The sequence below is a fragment of the Ursus arctos genome, unplaced genomic scaffold (genome assembly GCF_023065955.2).
Source record: "Ursus arctos isolate Adak ecotype North America unplaced genomic scaffold, UrsArc2.0 scaffold_19, whole genome shotgun sequence".
Taxonomy (NCBI): domain Eukaryota; kingdom Metazoa; phylum Chordata; class Mammalia; order Carnivora; family Ursidae; genus Ursus; species Ursus arctos.
This window is the reverse complement of record NW_026622863.1, coordinates 56,287,362-56,312,654: the sequence shown is the minus strand read 5'-3', so window position 1 is coordinate 56,312,654 and position 25,293 is coordinate 56,287,362. Positions and strand designations below refer to the sequence as shown.

Below are 25,293 nucleotides of genomic sequence, written 5' to 3'. Positions count from 1 at the left end.
GAGCACCGTATTTCTGCAGTGATTCCTGTAGTTTCTTCAAAACGACTGACGTGTCTTGTGCTCTCTGGTGAGATTTGAAAAGCTGCCTCCCTAATAACCCATGTTGCTTGCTCAGGAGGAGCTGGGCAGGGCGGTAACAGGCTCTTAGGAAGAGCGGCTTCTACGGACTTGATGCGGCGCAACTCTCTCAGCCCTCTTCTGGGCCAGGTCCATCTCCTCAGACCCCCGTCTTCTCCTCAGTGCCCGGAGGTGCGGCTGAACATCATCTCCAACCTGGACTGCGTGAACGAGGTGATCGGCATCCGGCAGCTGTCCCAGTCCCTGCTGCCCGCCATTGTGGAGCTGGCTGAAGACGCCAAGTGGCGAGTGCGGCTGGCCATCATTGAGTACATGCCCCTGCTGGCTGGACAGCTGGTGAGTGAAGTGGCCTCGTGGGCAGTGTGTCCAGGGCTGTGACAGTGTCACTGGGGCCTGTGCGGGCTCTCTGGGGAGTAGGAGGAAGGGGCACGGGGAATGGGATTCTAAAGGTGAGTAGACTTTAGTTAGAAAAGAGAAGGGAGAGGCGCCCCCCACGTGAAGCTGAGAAATAATCCCCTGTGTTTGGGTGGGTCTGTTTCCCTGGGGTATGGCTGGAACCTACCTAGTCTCCCTCGATTCCTTAACCTTTTTCCTCTTGCAGGGGGTGGAGTTCTTTGATGAGAAGCTCAACTCCTTGTGCATGGCCTGGCTCGTGGATCATGGTGCGTCTCCAGCGGGATGGGGGGTGGTGCTGGTGCTCCAGGAAGGGTACATGGGCATTGGCTGGGGCCGGGAGGGTGCGGAGTCACTCGTCCAGGCCAGCTGCTGCTTATGTGGATCAGCTCCTTTGCTTTCTAGAATCCTGGAGAAGTGCAGGATGGGAGGGAGACAGAGCAGATCACGTAGGGGCGGCCTGGTAGAGTGGAGAGAGAGAGAGAGTGAGGGCCGCTGGGCAGATGGCCTGGCATCCTGCCCCTGGCTGTGGAAGCTCAGGCACACTCCTTTGTGAAACGGGGCTTCTCAGTCTTTCAGGACCAACGTGAGAACTGCTCGTTTTCACTGACAGGTAAAAATTAAAGTTAACATTTGTCTGTATCAGCACCGTTCCAAGTATTACTAAATGATTTGCTTGGGCGGATCACTTCTTAGAGCTGCAGTTTGCCCATCTGTAAGAGGAGGCCAATAGTGAATCCTGTGTCTGGAGCCATTGGAAGATAGCCTACCTTCAGCACATAGCGAACCCTTTGGTTCACCTGCGGCCTCGTCCCTAGGTGTGCGAGTGACTGCTACTGCCTGCCTGCTCAGTCCTTCACCTCCTGAATCCCTGCCCTTTTGCAGTCTATGCCATCCGCGAGGCGGCCACCAGCAACCTGAAGAAGCTGGTGGAGAAATTTGGGAAGGAGTGGGCCCATGCCACTATCATCCCCAAGGTCTTGGCCATGTCTGGGGACCCCAACTACCTGCACCGTATGACTACGCTCTTCTGCATCAATGTGAGCGCCCCCACCTGCCCACTGGCCTGTGCCCGGGGACCGGGAGTACCTGGGAGAGGAGGGATGGCGGGGATCCTAAGGAAGATGGCTGGCTTGGGAGTGGGGACATGGTGGTTTGGGTGCGGCAGGGATGAGTCCCTGAGGAACTACAGGCCAGGGGTGGGGACCTGCATGGTGGGAACCCCAGGACTGGGGAGGCTTGGCCTGCCGAACAGTGACTGCCAGCCTTTCTGAGCATCCCTTTCCTCCACAAAGTGTATGCGTATTTTTGTTTATGATAGTTGGTTTCGTGTGCGGGCTCTGGAGCCAGACCTACTCTTTAATTCTAGCTCTGCTGTATATTAGTCACGGACCTTGGGACATTTCCTAACTGTTCAGTGCTTTAGTTTTCTTACCAGTAGAGCAAGGATGCTGGTAGTGGAAGTACTCACGAGGTGGTGAAGATTAATCTGGCCATACAGGCGAAGGGCTTAGAGCAGTTATGTTATATGGAGCAAGGGCCCCTTTCTGTTCATTTAAATAAACCATACACCTAGCTAGAAATTAAAAGATAGAATTTAAAAACATATAAGTAGAACTGAGGGTTCTGATGATTTCTTTGCACATCTCACTTTGGAGACCATCGCACTAAGGAAGGCATCCCAAGGGTTAGGAATCGAGCCCACCCCAGAAGATACAGAGAATTTTGAGGATGGGGAAATGGGACCAGGACAGTCTGGGCTGGGGGTTTCCAGGACAAGGAGACAGTGGTATTAGGGCGTTAGGAAGGCGTTAGTGGAGATGGTAGTTTCAGGCGAATCAGCTGATCCCAGGGTAGGTGAACCTGTATTGCTCAGTGTCACCCTCAGGCCTGATGATCAGTGAAGTGGCCTGGTCAGAGGAAGGGGGAAATGGGAGTTAGCCATGAACTTCGTATAATCACCCCTCTCTCACCCACCGCCCCCAGGTGCTGTCTGAGGTCTGTGGGCAGGACATCACCACCAAGCACATGCTGCCTACAGTCCTGCGTATGGCTGGGGACCCTGTCGCCAATGTCCGCTTCAATGTGGCCAAGTCCCTACAGAAGATAGGGCCTATCCTGGACAACAGGTGAGGCTTGGATCCTCCCTCGCACACTGGTGGGGCTGGTTCTAGGCATGCTAATCTTTGACTTTGGAAGTTGGAGCCTAGGGTTTGAGACCCAGTGTGTCTCTTCGCTTGCTGTGTGAACTTGGCCTATGTCTTCACCTTCCCAAGATCTTAGTTTCCTCAAATGTGGAGTGAGAATTCCCATGGCCTGTCTCATAGTGGGAGGGGACAGTGGGGTGGCAGTTCTGTATACTAGTAGCAACACGTTAGAAAATGAAACGAACAAATATAAATTATTTTTGTATGTGTATGTAATTTGTTATTGCCCCCGAATCATCAAATACTGAGGAATAAATTTAATGAAAGATGTAAACATCTTTAGTGAAAACTATAAAACATTGCTTTGAGAAATTAAAGAGCTACTTAATATTCATGGATGGGATGGTTCCCCAAATTTATGTATGGATTCATTATAATCTCAGTCTTAGCAGATTCTTTTTTTTTTTTTTTTTAAGATTTTATTTATTTATTTGACAGAGTGTGAGACAGCGAGAGAGGGAACACGAGCAGGGAGAGTGAGAGAGGGAGAAGCAGGCTTCCTGCTCAGCAAGGAGCCTGATGTGGGCCTCGATCCCAGGACCCCAGGATCATGACCCGAGCCGAAGGCAGATGCCTAACGACTGAGCCACGCAGGCGCCCCAGTCTTAGCAGATTCTTTATGGAAAATTTGACAAGTTGGTTCTGAAGTTAACATGGAAATGAAAAGATCTAGAGTAGCAAAGGTGGTCCTAAAGAAGAAAAAAGTTAGAAGACTTCTGCTAGATACCAAGACTTACGACTCCACAGTAATTAAAAAGTGAGGTCTTGGCACAATGTAGCCCAATGAAACAGAATCGGGCACAGAAACAGACCTGTGTATATGTAACAGTAGGTGCCACTGCAGTTCAGGAGAGAAATGTAGGTGTTTTCATGGATGGGTCCACCTGGGTCAGTTGGATATGCGTGTGGGGAGTGGGGGAGGCCTCCCACTTCAGAGCGTAAGCAAATTAGAGATAACAGACCAGAATCAGAAAAATAAAAAAATGAAGATTCTGGAAGAAAACAGGACAACATCTTTAAGACATGCAAAGATTTGTTTAAATTGCTCAGATTTGTTAAATAGCTCCCCATGGGAAAAGGCTAATGAGTTCACCTTGAGTAAAAGAACTTCATTGGCAGAGAACATTATGAGAGTCAAATGGGGAGCCACTGATGGGGAGGATGTATTTGTAATACATATTTTTGACAAAGGACTGACTCCTCCAGGGTACTTTCCCACTAAACAATAAGGCAAACGCCCAAGAAAGAGACGAGCAAAACCCAAGTTGAACAGGCACTTCCAAAAGAAGATCTCCTCGTGGCCGATATGCACGGGACAGGGTGCTCAGCATTATCAGCCATTGGGAAATTGTAAATGAAAAGACACCCCAGGGGGCACCTGGGTGGCTCACTTGGTTTAGCATCTGCCTTCTGCTCAGGTCATGATCCTGGGGTCTTGGGTTCGAGCCCCTCAGTGGGGAGCCTGCTTCTCCCTCTCCCTGCCCCCACTTGTGCTCTCTCTCGCTATCTCTCTCTCAAATAAATAAATAAAACCTTTAAAAAAGAAAAGAAAAGGACACCCCAGAATGGCTGACCTTAAAAAAACTCAGGGTCATTTGGTGTTGGTAGAACGGCTGGAGTTCTCATACACAGCAGGTGGGGCTGTAAGTGGCAAATGGGTACAGTCACTCTGAAAACGGGTAGAATCTAGTGAAGCTAAGGCTACGTACACCGTGAGCCGGCACAGCGTGTCGGTCCCTGGGCATACAGCCAAGAGAAGTGAGTGCTTACTTCTAGCAAAAGGACGTTTGTGGTGGCTTGCTTCATGTTAGCGATGACCTGGCAACAGCCCAAGTGCCTGTCCACGGTACAGCGGATAAATTGTGGTTTGTTCCTACAATGGGAACAGCGATGAAGACTCTTGCCCTGCTTAACACAGATGATTCTCACCAACCTCACGTTCAGTGAGAAGCCAGACCCATAGTCTGTGATTCCATGTATATCAGGTTCAAAAATAGGCAAAACAGATCTAGAAGTAAGAATGGTAGTTGTATGGGGCAGAGGAACAGTTTGTTAACTGGAAGGGGACGTGCCTTCATTTCCCGCAGACACCTGACTTCCGGTGTGCGTAGATTTCCTAGGGCCTCCTATCCGAGAGCAGATAATCCCCTTGGCTCCCATCAGGCCGGGTTCTTCTCCTGTGGCACTTGGCACTTCTCTGTGACTCGTGGTCAGTTTGGTCTGTCTTCCTCCTAGCCCGGGCTCTGCGTGGGCAAGAGTCAGGTGTTGGGTTTACCGCTCTACTCACACTTAATGCAAAATAGGCCTCAGTAAATCTGTTAAATAAAGACATCATTTGCTGAGCCTCAGAGACTTGAGGGTTTGTTATTTTGTATCCCACGTTCCCAGACTGTCTGACCTCCCTTTGTCTGTTCTGGACCCCGAGACCTCTGTTCTAGTTTGTTAGACCTCCAGCCTGCAAAGTAATTTCATCTCTGGGCTCACGTGCCATTGTGGGTTCATATACGAACCCGTCCTTGCCCAGGAGCCCTCTGCCTGCCTCGCGCACCCCTCCCAGCTTGGCTCACCCCTTCCCTTACATTCCCTTTCTCCTTCCAGCACACTGCAGAGCGAAGTCAAGCCCATCCTAGAGAAGCTGACCCAGGACCAGGACGTGGATGTCAAATACTTTGCCCAGGAAGCTCTGACTGGTAAGGCGTTACTCGGAGACCCCATCAGGAGGGTGGTCTGCAAGGATGGGCCTAGGCCTGAGAACAGCAGCTCCTGGGAGGGGGATATGCAGGAGCAGTTGTGGGCAGAGGGCTAGCTGTGGTTCTGACTCCCGCCTGTTCCTGTTCCCCCAGTTCTGTCTCTCGCCTGATGCTGGAAGAGGAGCCAACGCCGGCCTCTGGTGTCCACCCTCCCCCCTCCCCCCCAGGTCCCTTCCTCGGGGAGACAGTGGGGGGACTTTGGCTGTCACTCCCTGTGCATGGTCTGACCCCAGGCCCTTTCCCTCAGCACGGTTCTTCCTCTCCCCAGCTGGGAATCCGACTTCCCACTGTCCACCTCCCAAGAGGCTTGGGGAAGCACAGGTGGGACAGGGCAGTGACCCTGGGAGGAAGGGGCCACTTCTGCCCGCAGGGGAGAGATGTGAGCATCCCGGGTCACTGGCTCCTGCTGCTGTAATGGGGACCCCCTACCCCATCTACTTCTCCACCTCCTTTCTCCCTTCCTTCCTTCCTCTCCCCCTCCCCCTCAGTGGTTTTTTTTTGTGTCAACTGTGCCGTTTTTATTTTATTCCTGTTTTCCCTTTTCACAGAGAAATAAAGGTCTAGAAATAGCTGGTCCTCTGGTTTTAGTCAATAGCATGGAGGAGGGGTGCCACAGCAGGAGTGTAGCTGGCCTCCAGGGGAGAGGGTTTGTGAGGTTTCTGGCCAGGAGAGTCCTGTGGTGCAGCTTAGTTTAACAGACATTAGTCGAGTATGTGGTGGTTCAGAGCAGGTGCCTTGGAGCAAGACTGCCTGGGTCCAGATCCTAGTTCTTTTAGTTAATGGCTGTGTGACCTTGAGTAGGTTACCCAGTTTCTCTCACTCAGTTTTGTTCTTTGTAAAATGGGGATAACGATAGAAGCTAAATCACAGCGTGAAGACTAAATGAGTTAATACGTATAAAGTGGGTAATTGTGCTGCATGGCACGTGAGAAGCAGTCAGTCGGGGTCAGCTATAACTTCCTGGAGAGCCCCCCTGTGGATCAGGCCCTGTCCCTGAGGAAGTCCCAGGAAAATCAGGGCTATAACAGAGAATGGGAAGGGGACTGGCAAGATGGAAGCCATTGTCCCTCAATGTCTGTTCTCCCATTTCTTCACTAATTAATAGAGACACTGTGATTTGTAGCTGCGCACATGTCTGCCTGGCTTCAAGGCATTTTCCCAGGTCTCTTGACATTCGGTGTGGCGTTGTGACTAAATTCTCGCCAATAACATCTGAGCAGAAGAGGTGTGTGCTGCTTCTAGGAAGTGTTCCTAAGGAAGAGGATATATGCCCCCTGCTTGTCCTTCTTCCTGCACTCTGGACTGTAGACCAGGTGGCTGGAGTGGGAGCAGCCATCTTGGGCCAGGAAGTGATCTTAGGAGCATAGGCCCAGCAAGGTGGCAGAACAAGATAAGAGGAGCCTGGGTCCCTGATGCTGAGAAAACCCACACCAGTATTGGTTACCTGGGAGAGTTAAACTGTTTGAGTGACTGTTCATTTGGGGTTTCATCACTTGCAGGTCACCCGAATTCTAACTGGTGCAGGGGCCAAAGAGCCCCGGAGAGAGGAGCAGGAGACTTAGTGGATGGTGGTACGTGTAAGGTTTCACAAAGGACGTGATACTGAGTGAAATATTGCTCAGCAGGGTGGAGGGGAAATTGGCACTGGGTGGCAAAGTGATTTTACCAGCTCAGGCCTCATGTTCCTCAGTCCCTACTGATTGTGAGGCCCAGCTGAGTCCTGGGGGATGAGGGTGAAGGAGATCCTGTTCCTCCCATTATTGGCTTATGTTAGTTTCATAAGAGAAGGATCTGTGGTTGGTCCCCCACCCCGCACCCAACACAAATGTACCATACTTTCCTAGGATATAAATATTTGAAGGACTCACTGAGTGAAGAATTGATGAGGTCGGGAGGTGGGGGCAGTATGGTCACTCTCTGCTTGATGAATGTTCAAGTTCAGTTGGCAGTCTACCACTAATTGCTGAAAGAACATTCAAGTGAATGCTCCATCGTGTTTCATTTATATTTTACTGGATAACAACCCACCCCAAAAAATGAGTGATTTAAAACAATGAAAATGTATCACTCCTAAAAATGCTGCAGTCTGGGCTCACCTCAGTTGGAAGATCCTCTGCTCCATATGGTATCTCCTGGGGCTGGAATGTTCAAGACAACTTCTTCACCCCCATGTCTGGGAGTACCACCCAGCTGAGGCCTGGTATAGCATCTTTCACTGTGGCCTCTCCAGGGTGGCTGGATCTCTTTATATCATGGCTTATGGTTCCAAAGCAGTTTCCAAGAGAACAAGTCCCAGTTCACAAGTACTTTCAAACTTGCATTACAAGCTGAAACAAGTCACGTGGCCAAGCCCAGAGTCAGTGCAGGAGGGGACCTCGCAAGATGTGAAAACCTAGAGATGTGGTTCATCTGTGGTTCACAGATGCTGGTGTGACCGCCACACGTGGTCCAGAGAGAAAATTTGGGTTCCATCTTAGCTCCGCTACAGACAGGTGGAGGCATCAACAGCGGAAGGAGATGAGGCTGATCACAGGGTGTATAGAGCATTTGGGGCAAGCTGAAGATTTAAACTTTACCCTGGAAGCCAGAGCAGCCACAGGGGTTTTTGGTAAAGGACTGACAGTATCAGAATTGAAGGGGGACACCTGAGTCCGGGAGACCTGGGAGGATATGGTCTAAGTAAGAGAGGAGTTTTGAGCTGGAGGCAGGTGCCATGGAGTTGGGGAGGTTGTAGGTAAAAAGGGAAGCAAAACTTCGCAAGGAGACAGATTGGGACTTGGTGACACCTGGATAGGGGAATAAAGGGAAGGATGCAGTCATCTTGGCAACCAGGATTCAAGTCTTCGAGACTCACCACCTGCTCCTCCCTGGGAAAGGATTGCTCCTGCTAACCCACACGTGCTTCAACACCTCCAACCTTTCACGTGTGACATGAACCTCTACCTGGAAAGCTTTCCCCCCTCGCTTCTTGGGAAACAGAAGTTAGTACAGAGAGTAGGTAAAGAGGTAGAGTGGTGTAGGTGAGCGTGGAGAAGTATGTAGGGGCCAGATCTTGAAGAGCCTCCAAATACTGCAAAGGGATTGAATGTGAAGGGACAAGATCGAGTAAGACTCGCAGTGGGGGGTGGGGATCCCTCCAGGGTCCGATGAGGTCAGAGTGCTGGGGAGGAGGCTGGAATGATGGCCCTAGGGGGCAAGGGCAGGGCCTCCGCTGGGTCTGGGGCTGAGGAGAGTAGGCAGAGAGATTGAGGAGGTGTACCTGAGGCCACTTCTGCTTTTCAAACCCACGGAAGTTACAAAAGAAGCAGCTGGAAGGAAGGCCCTGTTGCTCCCCTCAGATGAATCAAAACGTGATGTTTCAACACATGCCTTGTCATCAGCCCTCCTGTCTCGAGGAAATCCACACTCCAGCCACTCCCTTGAGTTCTTCCCTGTCCAGCTGTGTTTTTCAGATGAGGACACAGACCCAGAGTGTGTTGGGTGTCTGATGTGGGCGCTTACGGACTTAACAGATCAGAACACAGCAAATCTGTCCCAGAAGAAAAAGATGCCCTAATTTCCTCTGGTAGCTTAAGATCCTTTTAGGGCCCAGCCAAGGACGGTAGGTGGCCCTACCAGCTAGATGAGAAGAAGCAGGGCATGACTGGCCTTATAGGAAATATGAGTCCTAATCTCTTAACCATGATGCAAAATGTAGAAATCCATGGTAGGCTTTTTAATGAGTCATTGGGGGCAAAACCTCACCTGACCTGAACTACTATAGTAGCAAAACCCAACTTGGACTTCAGAGTTTTTATCCCTCTTGCATGGAATGCACATCACAGCCAGAAATATCTGTGTCTTAGGAATATATGAATGTATTCAATTAGTAATCAAAAGACTGCACAAAAGTCCAGGCCCATATGGCTTCAGTGAATTCTACCAAAACATTTAAAGAATTAATACCAATTTTTCACAAACTCTTCCCAAAATTAGGAGAGAACGCTTCCCAACTCATTCTGAGGCCAGCATTAGTGTAATACACCCCATCAGTAAAAGACAACATGATCATCTCCATTGATGCTAAAAACAGCATTTAACAAAATCCACACATTCACCATAAAAACACTGAATAAACTAGAAATAGAAAGGAATTTCCTTAACCTGATGAAAGGTGTCTGTAAAAACCCACAGATAGCATAATAATGGTGAAAGATTGGGTGCTTACCATAGAAGACAAAAATACCCACTCCTGCCACTTCTTTTCAACATCGTAGTAGTAGTTCAGGGTAATTAGGCAAGAAAAATAAAAAAAGAAAAGCAGATTGGAAAGGAAGAAGTAGAACTGTATTTGCAGATGATGTGATCATGTATAGAGGAAATCCTAAAATCTAAAAAAAAAATCCAATAAGTTCAGTAAGATTGCAGGACACAAATACACTAATTTGTATGTCTATACATTGGCAGATGATAAGCGTTGGTAAGGATGTGGAGATACTGGAATCCTCATATACTGCGAATGGAAAATGATGCAGTCACTTTGGAAAACAATGTGGCAGTCCTACTGGGATACTATTTTACCCACCCATTGTACTCCTAGGTGTATACCCAAGAGCGTTGAAAACCTACATCCCTATAAGAACTTACACACAAATATTGGTAACAGCATTCTTCACAATAGCCAAAACGTGGAAACCACCCAAATGTCCATCAACTGATGAAATGTGGTGTATCCATATAATGGATATTAGCCATAAAAATGAATGAAGGATTGGGGCGCCTGGGTGGCTCAGTTGGTTGAGCGTCTGACTCTTGATTTTGACTCAAATCATGATCTTGGGGTCATGAGATTGAGCCCTGTGTAGGGTTCCCCGTTCAGCAGGGAGTCTGCTTGAGATTCTTTCCCTCTGCTGCTGCTCCTATTCACGCGTGCTCTCTCAAAATAAATAAATCTTTAAAAAAATGAAGTAATGATACATGCTACAACATGGATGAATTAAGTAGCCAGACACAAAAGGCCAAATATTGTAGGACTCTGTTTTACTTGTACCTTTGGTGTCGTATCTAAGAAATCGTTGCAAAATCTAAATGTCATGAAGGTTTTGACCAATGTGTTTTTCTAAGAGTTTTAGGTCTTTGATTCATTTTGAGTTAATTTTTGTATATGGTGTTAGTTAGGGATCCAACTTCATTTTTTTGGCCTGTGAGTATTCAGTTATCCTAGTACCGTTTCTTGAATACCCTTCACACTTAAAAACCATTTGACCATAAAGGCCAGTACCACACTACTTTGATTACAGTAGCTTTGTTCTTTTTCAAGATTGTTTTGGTTATTGGGGGGTCCCTTAAGATTCCATATGAAGATTGGGGTGGGTTTTTCTATTTCTGCAAAAGACATCTTTGGGGTTTTGAGAGGGATCGCGTTGAATCAGTAGATTGCTTTAGGTAGTAGTGACATTTTAGCAATAGTAAGTCTTCCATTCTGTGAACATGGGTTGCATTTCCATTTATTTATATGTTTAATTCTTTCAGAAATGTTTAGTAGTTTTCATTGTAGAAGTCATTTATCTCTGGTTAATTCCTTATTCTTTTTGATGCTACTGTAAATGAAATTGTTTTTATAATTTCCTTTTCATTGTTCATTGCTAGCATATAAAAATGCAACTGATTTTTTGTTGACTTTTTGTTTTGCTAGTTTGGTGAATTCATTTCTTCTAACAGTTTTACTCTGGAATTTTTAGGCTTTTCTACATAGATCTTATCATCTGCAAACAGAGATAATTTTACTTTTTCCTTTCCAGTTGGATGCCTTTTTTTCTTACAGATTTGCTCTATTTAGGACTTCCAGTACTGTGTTGAATAGAAGTGGTGAGAGTGGGCATCATTGTTCTTAATCTCAGAGGAAAAGCTTTACTTTAACTCTTGAGTTTGTGATAATTGGCTGTGGGCTTTTCATATATGGCCTTTTCTATACTCAGTTTGTTGAGAGTTTTTATCGTGAAAGGATATTGAAGTTTGTTAAGTGCTTTCTACAGTTACTGAGATGATCGTATAATTTCTATCCTTCATTCTGTTAATGTGGTCTGTCACATTTGTTGATTTGCATATGTTGAACCATCCTTGCATCCCAGTGATAAATCTTACTTGGTGGTGGTGTATGGAACTTCTTATGTGCTTTTGAATTGGGTTTGCTAATAATTTGTTGAGGATTTTTGCATCAATATTCATCAGGTATTTTGACCTGTAGTTTTGTTTCCTTATAGTGGCCTTATCTGGCTTTGGTATCAGGGTCATGTTGACCTTGTGAAATGAGTTTGGGAGTGTTCCCTCCTCTTCAGTTTTTTTGGAGGAGTTGTAGAATAACTGGTGTTAATTCTTTAAATGTTTGGTAGAATTCACGGGTGAAACAATCTGGACCTGGGCTTTTGTTTTTTAGGTTTTTGATTCCTTATTCAGTCTCCTTACTCATTATTGGTCTGTTCAGATTTTCTGTTTCTTCATTATCCAATATTGGTAGGCTCTATGTATCTAAAAATTTCTTTTAGATTGTCTGGTCTGTTAACATATTGTTTTTCATAGTGGATTCTTATGATCTTTTGTATTTCTGTGGAATCAGTTGTAATGTTTCTTCTTTCATTTACAATTTTTTTGAGTTCTTCCCCCTTTTTTTGGTTTGTCTAGCTTTAAAAAAAAAAAACCTTAGTTTCAGATTTTTTTTTTTTTCTGTTGTATTTCTTGTCTCCATTACATTTATTTCTGCTCTAATCTTTATTATTTCCTCCCTTCTGCTAAGGCTTAGTTTGTTCTTTTTTTTAGTTTCTTGAGGCGTAATGTTACATTGCTTATATGAGATCTTTTTTTCTTAATGCAGATATTTATTACTATAAACTTCCTCTTAGAACTGCTTTTGCTGAATCCTATAACTTTTGGTATCTTGTGTTTCCATTTTCATTTGTCCATTTATTTATATGTTTAATTCTACATAGATAAGATCTATGTAGAATTAAACATATAAATCATTTCTGATTTCCCCTTTTAATTTTTTTTTTTTTTGGACTTGTTGGTTGTTGAGGAGTGTGTTAATTTTCACATTTTTGTGAATTTTCCAGTTTTCCTTTTACTGATTTCTAGTTTCATGCCATTGTGTTTCAGAAAAAAATGCATATGATTTCAGTCGTCTTAAATTTGTTAAGACTTGCTTTATAGCCCAACATATGATACGCCTTATAAAATGCTCCATGTACACTTGAAAAGATTTTATTCTAATGCTGTTGGATGGAATGTTCTATATATGTCTATTAGGTCCATTTGGTCTATAGTGTTCTTCAGGTCTGCAGTTTCCTTGCTGATTTTCTGTCTGGATGATGCATCAATGTTGAAAATGGGGTATTGAGGTCCCCTCTATCATTGTATTATTGTCCATTTTTCCCTTCAGGTCTGTCAGTATTTGCTTTAAATACTGAGGTACTCTGGTACTAGGTAATAGATAATGTATATTTGTTGTATTGTCTTGATGAATTGACCCCTTTATCTCTATATATTGACGTTTTTTCTCTTGTGACTGATACTGACTGAAAGTCTGTCTTATCTGATGTAAGTATAGCCGCTTTTGCTCTCTTTCGTTTCCATTTGTGTGGAATATCTTTTTCCATTCCTTCACTTTCAGCCTGTGTGTATCCTTTCTTCTGCTCTAGACTATTGTTCAGCCCCTGTATTAAAATTTTCAGTTCCTTTGTTTTAATTCTTCGGCTCCATGATTTCTGTTTGATACTTATATTTTCTCTCTGTTGAAATTCTCACTTTGTTCATGCGTTGTTCTCCTTACTTCATTAAGTAACCTTATGATGGTGGTTTTGAATTCCTTGTCAGGTAAATCATATATTTACATTTCATTAGGGTTGGTTTCTGGAGATTGATCTCATTCCTTTGTTTGAGACATGTTTCCGTGTTTCATCATTTTCCTTGACTCTGTGTTGGTATCTGTGCATTAGGAAAAAAAAAAAAACTGCCACCTGTACCTCATGGACTGGGCTTGTAGATTTTGGGAGCCTCTCAAAATCTTCACAGTAGTCCGAACTGCCATCTTTGTTGTAGTGGCCCCAGGCATCTAAAATACACTGGGTCCTGTCAGTCTGAGACAGGTGAGGCAGCCAGTCTTTCAGGCTCCTCCAGAGAAGTTGGGACTTTGGGCATACAGTCAACTCTTCTCTGCCCAGGGAGAATGTGGAATCAGAACTTTTTCTTCTGTCACACTGCATTGAGCTGGAAGAGGAGTTACGTTGCCTGCTATATGCTTGTTTGAACCTCTCTCTATTCCCTTGGCCTCTAGGAATCTAGAGTATGCCAGGTTCCATCAGCCCTCTGAGACAGAAAACAAACCAATCCCTTGGGCAGCCCTTGGAAAAGTTGGAGCTTTGGATGTGTGATACAGCTCTTCCTTCCCTCAGGGAGGCTGAGAGCTGTGCCAGGGGTAGGGATTATGGCAAGAGTGTCTCAGATCTTCCTGCCAGCCTCAGTGTGACGGGTTTGGTGCTCACCCAGGATGCAGGAACCTCTCAACTAGTTTATGGGTTTCAAACAAAAAGAATGCGTCTGTTTATTGGCGTTGAATCACTCTGTCTGTTGGGGAAAGGAGGGTTCTGGGCGTCCCATTCTGCCATTCTGCTCACGCCACCCTCACAGGCACATTTCCTTTTTGTTTCCAGCAGCCTTTGGCTGTTCACTGGTAAGAGACATGAAGGTAAAATGCTTTTGATTCACCCAGTTCTCTGTCGGCCTTGATAACTCCTCAGTTATCCTGCCAGAAGGAGAGTAAAAAACTAGTCAAGCTGCTTGTTTCAGGCCTTCCTCTCACTGCCTGGTTTAACATCACACACCAACCACGAGACTAAAGTGAAAATGACAGAAAATACTAAGCATGGATAAAGTTGTCTATAAACCAGGCGTGTCATACACTGTTGGGGGGTGTGAAATTTGTACAAACATTTTGGAAAACTGGCTGTTACCTCCAAAAGCTGAGTGGATGTAAACCTGTGGCCCAGAAATTCCTCTATCAGATATGTACCCAACAGAAATTCATACATGTGTCACGAAACCACATTGTAGAATTTACATACCGGTGCTATTTATTCATGATAGCCCCCAAATGAAACCCACTCACATGCACGGACAGACGAATGATTAAATCGATGGATTGATAACAAGAAAAATGATGTTCACACAATGGAATTCTGTCACCAACAGCATGAAAAAATACAGATAAATTAACAAACATGGAATTTTATTTTTTAAAAAGATTTGAGAGAGTGGGCGTGCGTGCGAGTGAGGGGAGGGACAGAGGGAGAGGGAGGGAGAATCCTAAGCAGACTCCCCACTGAGCATGGAGCCTGACATGGGGCTGGATTCCACAACCCGTGAGATAATGACCTAAGCGGAAATCATGAGTTGGACAGAACCAACAGAGCCACTCAGGTGCCCCTAAACATAAGGAATTTTAAAAGCCAAATACGGAAGAGTTCTTGCTCTAGGATTCCATTCATCTGAATTAACAAAGAGGTGAAATTGATGTATGCAGTTATATGTCACGATAGTGGTTGCTCTTGGGGATAGTAACTGGGAGGGCTTGAGGAAACATCTGTAAGGTTATCAGCGTTTTCTTTTTTAATCTAGGATCTACACCCCAGTGTGTTCAGTTTGTGAAATCTGAGCAGTGCACTCATGAGCTATGCATAAAAATATTTTTTAATACATATCAGCAACTAAAAAAATTAGTTGTAAGAAGGTCGATAGGTTAGTATTCAGTGACCTTACATTGTCAAGGTGGAGGTTAACTGTATTAAATAACTCTACATTGTGATTAGTTTTTACAAGTATTGTGCAAATTCTGGGTTGAAATCTAAGATACTAAATCTACAGCACCTCAAAAAAGGTAAAATGTAGAATTACTAAAAACATAGAAGTCAACATAGAATAAAATAGAACAGGTATCATGAAGCAGACATAATAGGTTGGTAAATGCTTTCCAAATTTGCCCGTTTTTAAACATGAAAGACTAATCCTGTTAAAGTCAAATATTATTTGACTACGTTCATTTAGATATATTTTTTTAAAGATTTTATTTATTTATTCGACAGAGATAGAGACAGCCAGCGAGAGAGGGGACACAAGCAGGGGGAGTGGGAGAGGAAGAAGCAGGCTCATAGTGGAGGAGCCTGACGTGGGGCTCGATCCCCTAACGCCGGGATCACGCCCTGAGCCGAAGGCAGACGCTTAACCGCTGTGCCACCCAGGCGCCCCTCATTTAGATATTTTTATCAAGAGACACAACTAGGACATAACTAAAGTAGGTAAATGGAAAATACGTTGCATGTATGTTAAGGTAACTAGAAGGGCAAGATGAAGATAAGTATTTTAAGTTCTGAGTTTTACATTCTTATATACAATTTTCCATTATTGCGTGATGGGTGATCATAGATTGATAGGAACACACACATGAATGTTCAAACACACGCACAGATTTTATAATACACAAATCTGCACATGTGTGCGTGTGTTTACCGCCACTTTTGTAATGTCACTGTCTTATATGATTCTGAGGGGGATGAGTGAATAAATGATTGAACATTGGGTGAAAACACTCAGTGTTCGTTTTCCTCCTAGACGAGGAACTTTGTATTATGTAGGCAAGGCAGAGCATGGATACACTGTGGTCTGGCTCATGAGCAGATGGTTGGGAAACAGTGATTACTGAAGTGCTCAAGAAGATCCAGTTGGGGGGCGCCTGGGTGGCTCAGTCGTTAAGCGTCTGCCTTCGGCTCAGGGCGTGATCCCGGTGTTCTGGGATCGAGCCCCACATCGGGCTCCTCCACTGGGAGCCTGCTTCTTCCTCTCCCACTCTCCCTGCTTGTGTTCCCCCTCTCTCGCTGCCTGTCCCTCTCTCTGTCAAATAAATAAATAAAATCTTAAAAAGATCCGGTTGGGATCGTCAAAAACAGACAAAACGACTTGAAAGATGGAGGAGAGGATGTTAAAGTGGACAAAGGTGCTCACCAGGAGAAGGATGCTTTTGGTGGCTCTGGACAAGATGACGATGTGGAGGAGACGTTGGTCCTGTGAATATGTTGGACCTTCTGCTCGTGCCTGTGCAGGATGAAGACCATGCAGCTGCTGGCCCAGAACATGAGCCCCAAGCATTGCACATCAGGGGATAACAATTCTGCATACAGAGTCTCTGGCTTTGTCATGAAGAACCGAAGTTCAGTGTCCAGAATCATTTGTTTGTGGTGTTCCTGTTGCTCCATTTACTGGTGATATACGTAAGACAAATTGTGTTTACCAGCATGTGCAGGATCCAGCACGGGGCCGTGGAGGTGCTTATGTACTTGGGAGCTTTCCCTTTAAGCCCTGTCCACCTGGAGTTCCTGGGACTGACCATGATGGCCTGGAAGACACTCCAGAGGCAGGTGCTACCCATGGACACAACCCTGCCCACTCTGTGAACATACAAAAAAAGTTTGCATCCAAAATCATTGAGGAAATGTCTCATCCCAAAGGGTATCGTCGTATGGGGACTCCTTTAGGCAGAATGCCCAAGGAGTTAGCTGTGGTCAGGGGCTTGAGGACAAGTCTGTGGACCTTGGCCTGCACCCAGTAAAATAAAGGATGGTGCAATGGTAAAGGAGAGAAATTGCCCAGGATTCCAACCGTAGTCTCTGATGAAACCATCCCCACTGCCAGACCCCTGGCAGTCATCTTGTCTGTTCCCAGTGACCGAGTTTATCTTCTGAGCTAAAGGATCCTGAATGGCCACAGGTTAGATGTATCATGTCAGCTGAAATCCTTTATTCTCCACTTACTATTAGTTGCACTAAGAAATGTGGATTTAATGTTTTTCTTTTACTAAGAGTTTTCCACAGGTTGAATGTGTAACTTTTAAAGAGCTCTTATAATGTAAAATCACTTCTGTGAAGCCGCTCATGGGAGAACTTCTTCATGCTTCACGAATCCATGAGGCCAGCACCATTGTGGCTGTAACTAAAAGATGAAGAGAACAGACACACAGAGAGGTTAAGTATTTGTCAAAATCTACTGCTTAGGGCAGAGCAGGGACTTGAAATGGGTTGTGCTGTGTCCAAATTCCAGAAATAGCAGAATTAAAACACCCTAATCAACAAAGAGTACTTAGTAAGACTTTATTGTGCATATGAGAACTACTGATGAACAGGGGTTTCAAATTTAAAACCTGTGAAGGTCAGGGGTATAATGTTCCAGGATGGCCTATAAAGTGATTACAGTGATTGGTTATTACAGTGGGGCTTTCCAGATGACAAGGGATTGGTTAAAAGTGATTATCTTATACCGTTTTTTTAGGGAGATAAATTTTTAATGTTTATCAGAAGCATTTTGCTTATTATGTTCATGAAATAAGCTAGATTTTAGTTTTTCTTACATGGCTTAAAGGGTTTTGTCTGCTCAGGGAGTTTTTAAGTCCAGTGTCCGTTTTATATTATATTTCATAGCTGGTAACAAAGAATGTGCATTAAGCTACCATCGTCTACCAAAAGCTAGTTTGCACTATGTAGTGAAAAGAAGGGGCACATGCACCCCAATGTTCATAGCAGGAATGTCCACAGTAGCGAAACTGGAAGGAGCTGAGATGTCCTTCAGCAGATGAATGGATAGAGATGTTCATATATACAGGGGGATATTACTCAGCCATCAGAAAGGATGAATACCCACCGTTTGCACTGGCATGGATGGAACTGGAGGGGATTATGCTAAGTCAAGCAGAGAAAGACAATTATATGGTTTCACTCAAGTGGAACATAAGGAATAGTGCAGAGGACCGCAGGGGAAGGGAGGGAACGCTTAATGGGAAGAAATCAGAGAGGGAGACAAACCATGAGAGACTCTGGACTCTGGGAAACAAACTGAGGGTTACAGAAGGGAGGGGGGTGGAGGGACGGGGTAACACGGTGGTGGGTATTAAGGAAGTCACGTGTTGTGCTGAGCACTGGGTGTTATACACAACTAATGAATCGTTGAATGCTACATCAAAAACTAATGATGTATTATATGTTGGCTATTTGAACATGATAAAGGAAAATGTCTTCCAACCTTGTGTTAAAAAAAAAAAAAGCTAGTTAGCTGTGTTCATCAAATAATCCAGATCTATATTTAGTTTTGATTTTACACCTTGTCATTTGACTTTAGATATTTGTTATTGTAGTGTTGGTTGTAATAAGTTTCCATGCATTTGTAAAGATTTATAGGCCAATATCAGTTATGAATAAAGCTTTAGATATCTTAATAAAGGCAGCTGCACTGCTGGCAGAGTACTGTAGGAACCTGCTCCATCACAAGGTGTGTGTAATGGATGTACGACTGGCTCGATACCAGGATGGCGACAAAAAGACTCATTTGCTTTTATATCAAGAACACAAGTATAATGGTACCTACCACAGGAAGTGTTGAATAATCACGTCATACCTTACGTTTGGGGACCTAAACCACTAATACATGATAAAATACTGTAGGCTAGAAACTAAATTATTACTAATTTTAGATCACATATTTACCTATTAACCTGAATTATGTAAAATTACTTGCAGCAATGCAATATTCATAAATGATATGACATGCAAAATGGCACGTGCAAAGCATGAAATGTTGCGCATTTTATAAGTTGATAATAGTAGATTTTTGGATTGTTATGAGAATATAAATAGGAGACTTTATTTCTTACATCAGTTTTAGGCTCCCAGCAAAATTGATTGGAAGGTACAGCGATTTTCCATACACTCCCGACTGTCAAAAATCCCACACCAGAGTGGTACCTTTGTTACTATCGACGAAAATATTTTCAAACAGGTGAAAATAAGATGATGTGAGCCAGATAGTTGTTGTGTGAAACATATAATTATTATGTTAACCCTTCCTATAATGGTCCTCCCCTAAATTTAAGAGGGAAAATAGCCTTACCATAATCAGTAGACTGCAGTGTTTTCAAGAGACACTTTTGGTCTCCATTAATTGTCTCCAGAGTTAGAGAAAACTTTTCCATTCAAGCCATTACTATTTGGATACACTTTCTGCACAGGATCAGGTGATTCCTATAAATTCATCTTGACTCTATTATAAGCATGGAGGTGTTACAGATGTACCTCTAGTAATCCTGAAATTTTGGTCTGATTCCTGTCAAGTAGGCTGAGCAGCAGAGTGATTTTACCACTAGATCCTTTTTTTTTTTTAAAGATTTTATTTATTTATGTGACAGAGAGACAGCCAGCGAGAGAGGGAACACAGCAGGGGAGAGGGAGAGGAAGAAGCAGGCTCCCAGCCGAGGAGCCCGATGTGGGACTCGATCCCAGAACACCAGGATCACGCCCTGGGCCGAAGGCAGACGCTTAACAACTGCGCTATCCAGGCGCCCCTACCACTAGATCCTTAAGCACCTTACAAATCAGGCTTTATTATTGCTTGCATTAAACATCAACCACTGTCACCGGGTGATGGATATTAAGGAGGGCACGTGGGTGATGAGCACTGGTGTGAAATGCAACTAATGAATCGTTGAACACTGCATCAAAAACTAATGATGTACTATGTTGGCTCACTGAACATAATAAAAAAAATCATTGTCAGGATTATATTACATTGCATTCGGTGCCATCAGGTAGGGTGTAGGACTCGCATCTCTCTACTAGCCCACCCTGTTCCTCTGGAAGTAGTTCTTCCTGTGTGCTTTGGCGCTGGACCAGATTCAAAACCAGAGAATGCCTTTTGCGATCACTTATGCAGAATCCCAATATGCCTCCTTCCGTTACAGATTATGCCTCTCAGACTGAAATAGAAAATACCTACTCGACTCTGTCCTGCTGCCAGGAGAGCGGGCTCAGTGCGGTGGTCACTACGGGCAGAACATAGGTAGACAGACCGTGACATCCAGGTTTGTGATTCTGTGAGATCATCTCCGTCAGAACTGCAATCATTTCATCTGTGTCTGGGAGTGTGGGCTTGGGAGTTGACAATATTTCTGAAAACTTTTTCCTGTTGCTAATTACCAAAAACAATCGCAAGTTTCTAGTTAGCATCTCCTAAGAGAGTATTAGACTAATTTTGACAGGTTCTTTCTTTTCCATTATCCCTGGAGGCAAACGGTCTCACATGGGGAACAGCAGGAAAGGCTGACGTCTGCCGTGTGGCGGACTGGCAGCGATTATGTGTGTCTCACCGGGCTCTTTGCTTCCCCCAGGAGTTTCCCCAATGTCTAGTTCTTTCCCAGTCTTCATTCCCCTGAGCTGAACCATCATTTCAGTTATTAGCAGAGAAGTGCAATAAGTTAAAATACTTAGGAAGGGTCTTCAAAGAGCCGCAAATAGATGGAAGAACATGATGCCAACCATTTACAATCAGAAATCATGGAACTCACTTGCCCACATCAAAGTCAATGCCAATTATTAATGGAAATTTTATAGGAAAATATACTTTACCGTTGTTTGCCTCCCTCCTCTAGTGATAGGAAGTAGACACAGAACAATGTCCACAGAAGAAAGAAGGTTCTAAAAGAGCCCTTCTCGGGTAAAAGCATGGTTTAACAGGTGAGAGTCCGTCATTCCTGAAACTAGCAGGTAGGCCAGCGCTACTCAGCTAATTCCAAAGCAGCAAACGGCTATCGGTTCTCCACACTTTGGCTAAATTTACTGCGTGAGCACTTGACGCTTTGGTAACGAAGAAACATAAATTCAGAGTTCAAGTTGGTTCTCTGATTTTTTTCTACGAACAAATCCACAATTTGATCCAGATTCACTCTCCACTAACCCCCAATGTTCAAGTCAGGCTTTAGAGCTACAATGGTGGGCAATCCAGAGGATTCACACACACAAACTCATTTACACACACAAAGACACAAGTGCATGCACACAGTGAAATACACACATGCACTCACATACATACAGGCGTACTTAATGTGACGCCATCCTAGTTGCACACTCAGACATTCTGGGACACAACACACACACACACATAATGACATTTACACAACTTCACGGTTACTCATTTTCATAAAACCACACACAATCACCAGGCATGTGTGACTCAGTAGCATGTTCTTATACAGAAGAATAGTTATGTCTCCATCCTTCTGGATGCCTAGGAAGGGGCCTTCTCTTTCCTGTCTTTATAATCCTAATCCTGCAACAGCCTACAAAGGCAGTATTTATAATATGCAGCATTTAAAAAGTGCTGTAAGCATTACCACCTTAGGTTGGGATGTGTGGTGGGGATGTTATGGTACGTGGGGGAGTGGCAGTGCAAGGCGTATGGCAGAGCAGGTGGGATATAGAGACAAGACAGATGGTGGTGCACAGGTCCTGGGATGAGGGGAGAAGAGAGTGCAGGAGAAGAAAGAAGGCGGAGGGATAAAAGACAAAGAAGTGTGCTCAGTGTCACCAGGAGCATTTCCACATTTGAGGGTACAAAGAGATAAAGTGTGCGGGGAAGGGAAGGGGGTGAGGCATATTGGGATCTGGGGAAAGAGAGGTAGAGTTTCCTGGAAATGAAGGGGGCAATGGGGATGGGCACTTCGCAGGGAAGATACTCATGGTCTTTGGTTGGTGAAATTCACAGGAGACAAGGTCTTGGAGGGGTTAAAATCATGGAGAGGAGGAAGGGGAAGATGTGTGCGGCAGGCAGACCTTGGAGGAAGACACCATGGTCCAAGACAGACGACATCAGAAGAGGAGAGGGATCCTGGAGGAGACTGTGAGCACGAGGAGAGAGGCAAAAGAGGCACAGGGGAGGGAGCCAGGGAGCCAGGAGGAAGGGTCAGGGGTGATAGGAGTAGGGTAGTGCACGTGGGTGGGGATTGGGCTTGTGCAGGAGTGGAGGCTGGAGCAGTGGATGGTGCGGAGCATAGAGTGAACGGGGCAGGTACTGGAACTGGGAGTGGATTTTCAGTGAAACAAAGAAGGGTGCAGATGGTGTGGTTTGAGGGGGCGATGGAAGGTGAGGAGGGTCGCACTGGAGTCCATGGAATAATGGTCATGTAGGGACAGATGTCAAAGAGGTGATGGGAATAGGCCGGTGATGGGTGTTAAGGAGGGCACATATTGCAGGGATCACTGGGTGTTATATGCAAACAATGAATCATGGAACACTACGTCAAAAACTAAGGATGTACTGTATGATGACTAATATAACATAATAAAAAACTATTAAAGGTGATAGGAAGAGGTTGGAGGACAATTTTAATGGTAAAATATTTAAGTAATAGAGTAAAAGTATTCATGAATTACCCATGATCTCCAGATGTTACGGTTTTTATCACTGGAGTGTAGCTTTCTTCTTATGCAGTTTCAGAGCATATCTGAACTTGTATCAAAATCGTGCTACAGGGGGGTGCCTGGGTGGCCCAGTCGTTAAGCGTTGGCCTTCGGCTCAGGTCATGATCCCAGGGTCCTGGGATCGAGCCCCACATCGGGCTCCCTGCTTGGTAAGGAGCCTGCTTCTCCCTCTCCCTCTGCCTGCCGCTCCCCCTGCTTGCACTTGCTCCCTCTCTCTCTCTCTCTGACAAATAAAATTTTAATAAAACAAAAGAGGTATGGCGGGGGCATCTGGCTGGCTCAGCTGGAAGACTACATGACTCTCAATCTCAGGGTCATGAGTTCGAGCACCACATTGAATGTAGAGATTACTAAAAAAATGAAAAAGTATGGCATTTTAGGAGGAGGAGAGAGCACAGCACCCATCTGGGACTCAGCATTTGCCCGAGAAAGACACTCCCTTTTCTTCTCTCGCCCTCTTTTTCATTGTCTTGAACAATCACAGCTGCATGTTGAGACTATGCCTGTATACAGAATTAACATCAGTTCACATCACAGCAATCTGTTTGCATTGTGTTTCCCCAAATTAATATATTGAAGTCCCAACCCCTAGTACCTCGGAATGTATTTGGAAATAAGGTCATTACAGATGTATTTCCATTCCCTCAATCTTCATGCTGCCCCTCTTCCCACCTCTGTAGCCCCCTAGACCTGCCCCCTGCAACTCCTCAGATCTTTCTCCATCCCCTAGACCTCCACCTGCTCCTTCATCCTCCAAACTCTTGACTTGCCCCTGCTCCATCCCACCTCCACCTGGCCTTTGTAGACTTCCATACCCATTTCCCTCCCTTACCCACTTTGAAATCCCTCCTTTCCTCCACTTTTCCCCCAACCCTTCCAGAGAGCTCAACCCAACACTTCTTGCCTCCTATCACCCCCCCATCTGCCTTCCCCCTTGACCTATATTTGCCCCCATCCCAGTGATTTCACTCTGTTTTCCATGTCCCCTTTGGCGCATCCCTCAAAATTCCACCTGTGAAACACTGGGCAGTATCAGCGCCCTGTGTACCCCATACACACCCTCACATCTGTCCTTCTCCTCTGGGTCCTTTAGCTTCCTCATGCCCCCTATCTCCCCGCTGACATCATCACCCGCACATTTTGCCTGAGCCCATTTCCCTCCACGCAAGGTTCCAGCTTCCCTTCCATCCTCTATTTCTGTCTTGGCCCATAACCACATCCATACCCTAACAGCACACTCTACTGTGGTTTCTTTTGTGTTTTAACTGTTCTCTGGACCCAGTTTGGGGGCCCTGGCTAGTGGAAGGTCATTCTCCCCTCTTGAGCAGCTGACCACATCCACCCGTCAGCCACTGCCCTAATTGGGCTCTCACACACTGGGCCACTTTGCAGCAGCCCTGACCGCCCAGGGTCAGGTACCAACAGGTAGGGACAACCCTTATGTTCTGGAACCTGTGAGATTATTTAAATTAGCCAATTCAAAGGGTGCCCTCTAACCCTAACGAACCCCATCCCACTTGCCATGCAGAAGCTTTCCCTACAGCCTCAGTTACCCTGTTCCCGGGGAGCAGTCCCCTGTGTAGCCTGTCTGTGCTTCTCTCACGCAGAGCTGTAAGTACTACAGAGTTCTGCCTTCCGTGTGTGTGTGTGTGTGTGTGTGTGTGTGTGTGTGTGTGTGTGATTCTGTTATATCCCGCCATCCATCAAAAGAGTCTTCAAATCATAAAAAACAGAGTCCCCCCCCCCCCCGCACCGTGTTCTTTACCCCTGTGGACATGAACTCACCTGTGCCTTTTGCCCAGCCCTCCCGTCCTCACTTCTGCCCGCTGTCCCCTCCCAAACATCCCCTTTGTGCGCATGACTGCTGTGGCCTTTATCACACAGGGCCCGTTTTGAGTTCCACCCTGCACTGCTTTGCACACTTACCCTCTGTGTGTCGTCAGATGCCTCCGTGCACTTTAAACACACAGCACCTTTGAACCCCTGTGTGCATTTACCCTCTGTACCCTCTCCTGCACTGTGTGTCCCCCAAACCCTGTGCTCATGAAGCACCGCCATCTTGCCCTTATGTCCCCTGTTCCTGTGCCCTGTCTGTCACCACCATACTCAGTCATACCCACACTCCCCCCCACCTCACGTGGCAGAGCTCATACAACTTTTCTTTCCTAATTTTTTTTTAAAGATTTTTTTATTTAGCAGAGAGGCAGCCAGCGAGAGAGGGAACACAAGCAAGGGCAGTGGGAGAGGAAGAAGCAGGCTCCCAGTGGAGCAGGGAGCCCGACGCGGGGCTCAATCCTAGGACCCTGGGATCACACCCTGAGCCGAAGGCAGACGCTTAACGACAGCCACCCAGGTGCCCCTTTATTTCCTAATTTTTAAAATTGTAGTAAATCTAAATGTAACATAAATTTTACCATCATAACTGTTTTAAGTGTACAGTTCAGTGGTTAAATATATTCATATTTTTATGCAACCTTATCACCACTGTCCATCCCCAGAACTCTTTTCATCTTGCACTTCTGAAACCCTATCCCCATTAAACAC

At 45.3% G+C, this 25,293-nt stretch overlaps 1 protein-coding gene and 1 pseudogene across 2 annotated transcripts in view; one reads left to right on the top strand and one right to left on the bottom strand.

The window, feature by feature from the left end:
- PPP2R1A (protein phosphatase 2 scaffold subunit Aalpha) overlaps positions 1–25,293 on the top strand; it is a 70,215-nt gene that overhangs the window by 32,635 nt on the left and 12,287 nt on the right. The window contains exons 10-15 of one of the 2 annotated variants that reach the window (XM_026488214.4): positions 241–414; positions 680–740; positions 1,357–1,511; positions 2,458–2,600; positions 5,277–5,368; positions 6,928–6,999. In XM_026488214.4, coding sequence (XP_026343999.3) covers positions 241–414; positions 680–740; positions 1,357–1,511; positions 2,458–2,600; positions 5,277–5,368; positions 6,928–6,999 — 697 coding nt within the window. Of the gene's footprint in view, positions 1–240; positions 415–679; positions 741–1,356; positions 1,512–2,457; positions 2,601–5,276; positions 5,369–5,521; positions 5,998–6,927; positions 7,000–25,293 lie in introns of those variants that run through there. The other variant, XM_026488218.4, reaches the window with a different exon arrangement.
- Positions 16,376–18,714, bottom strand: LOC113247241 (vomeronasal type-1 receptor 4-like; annotated as a pseudogene).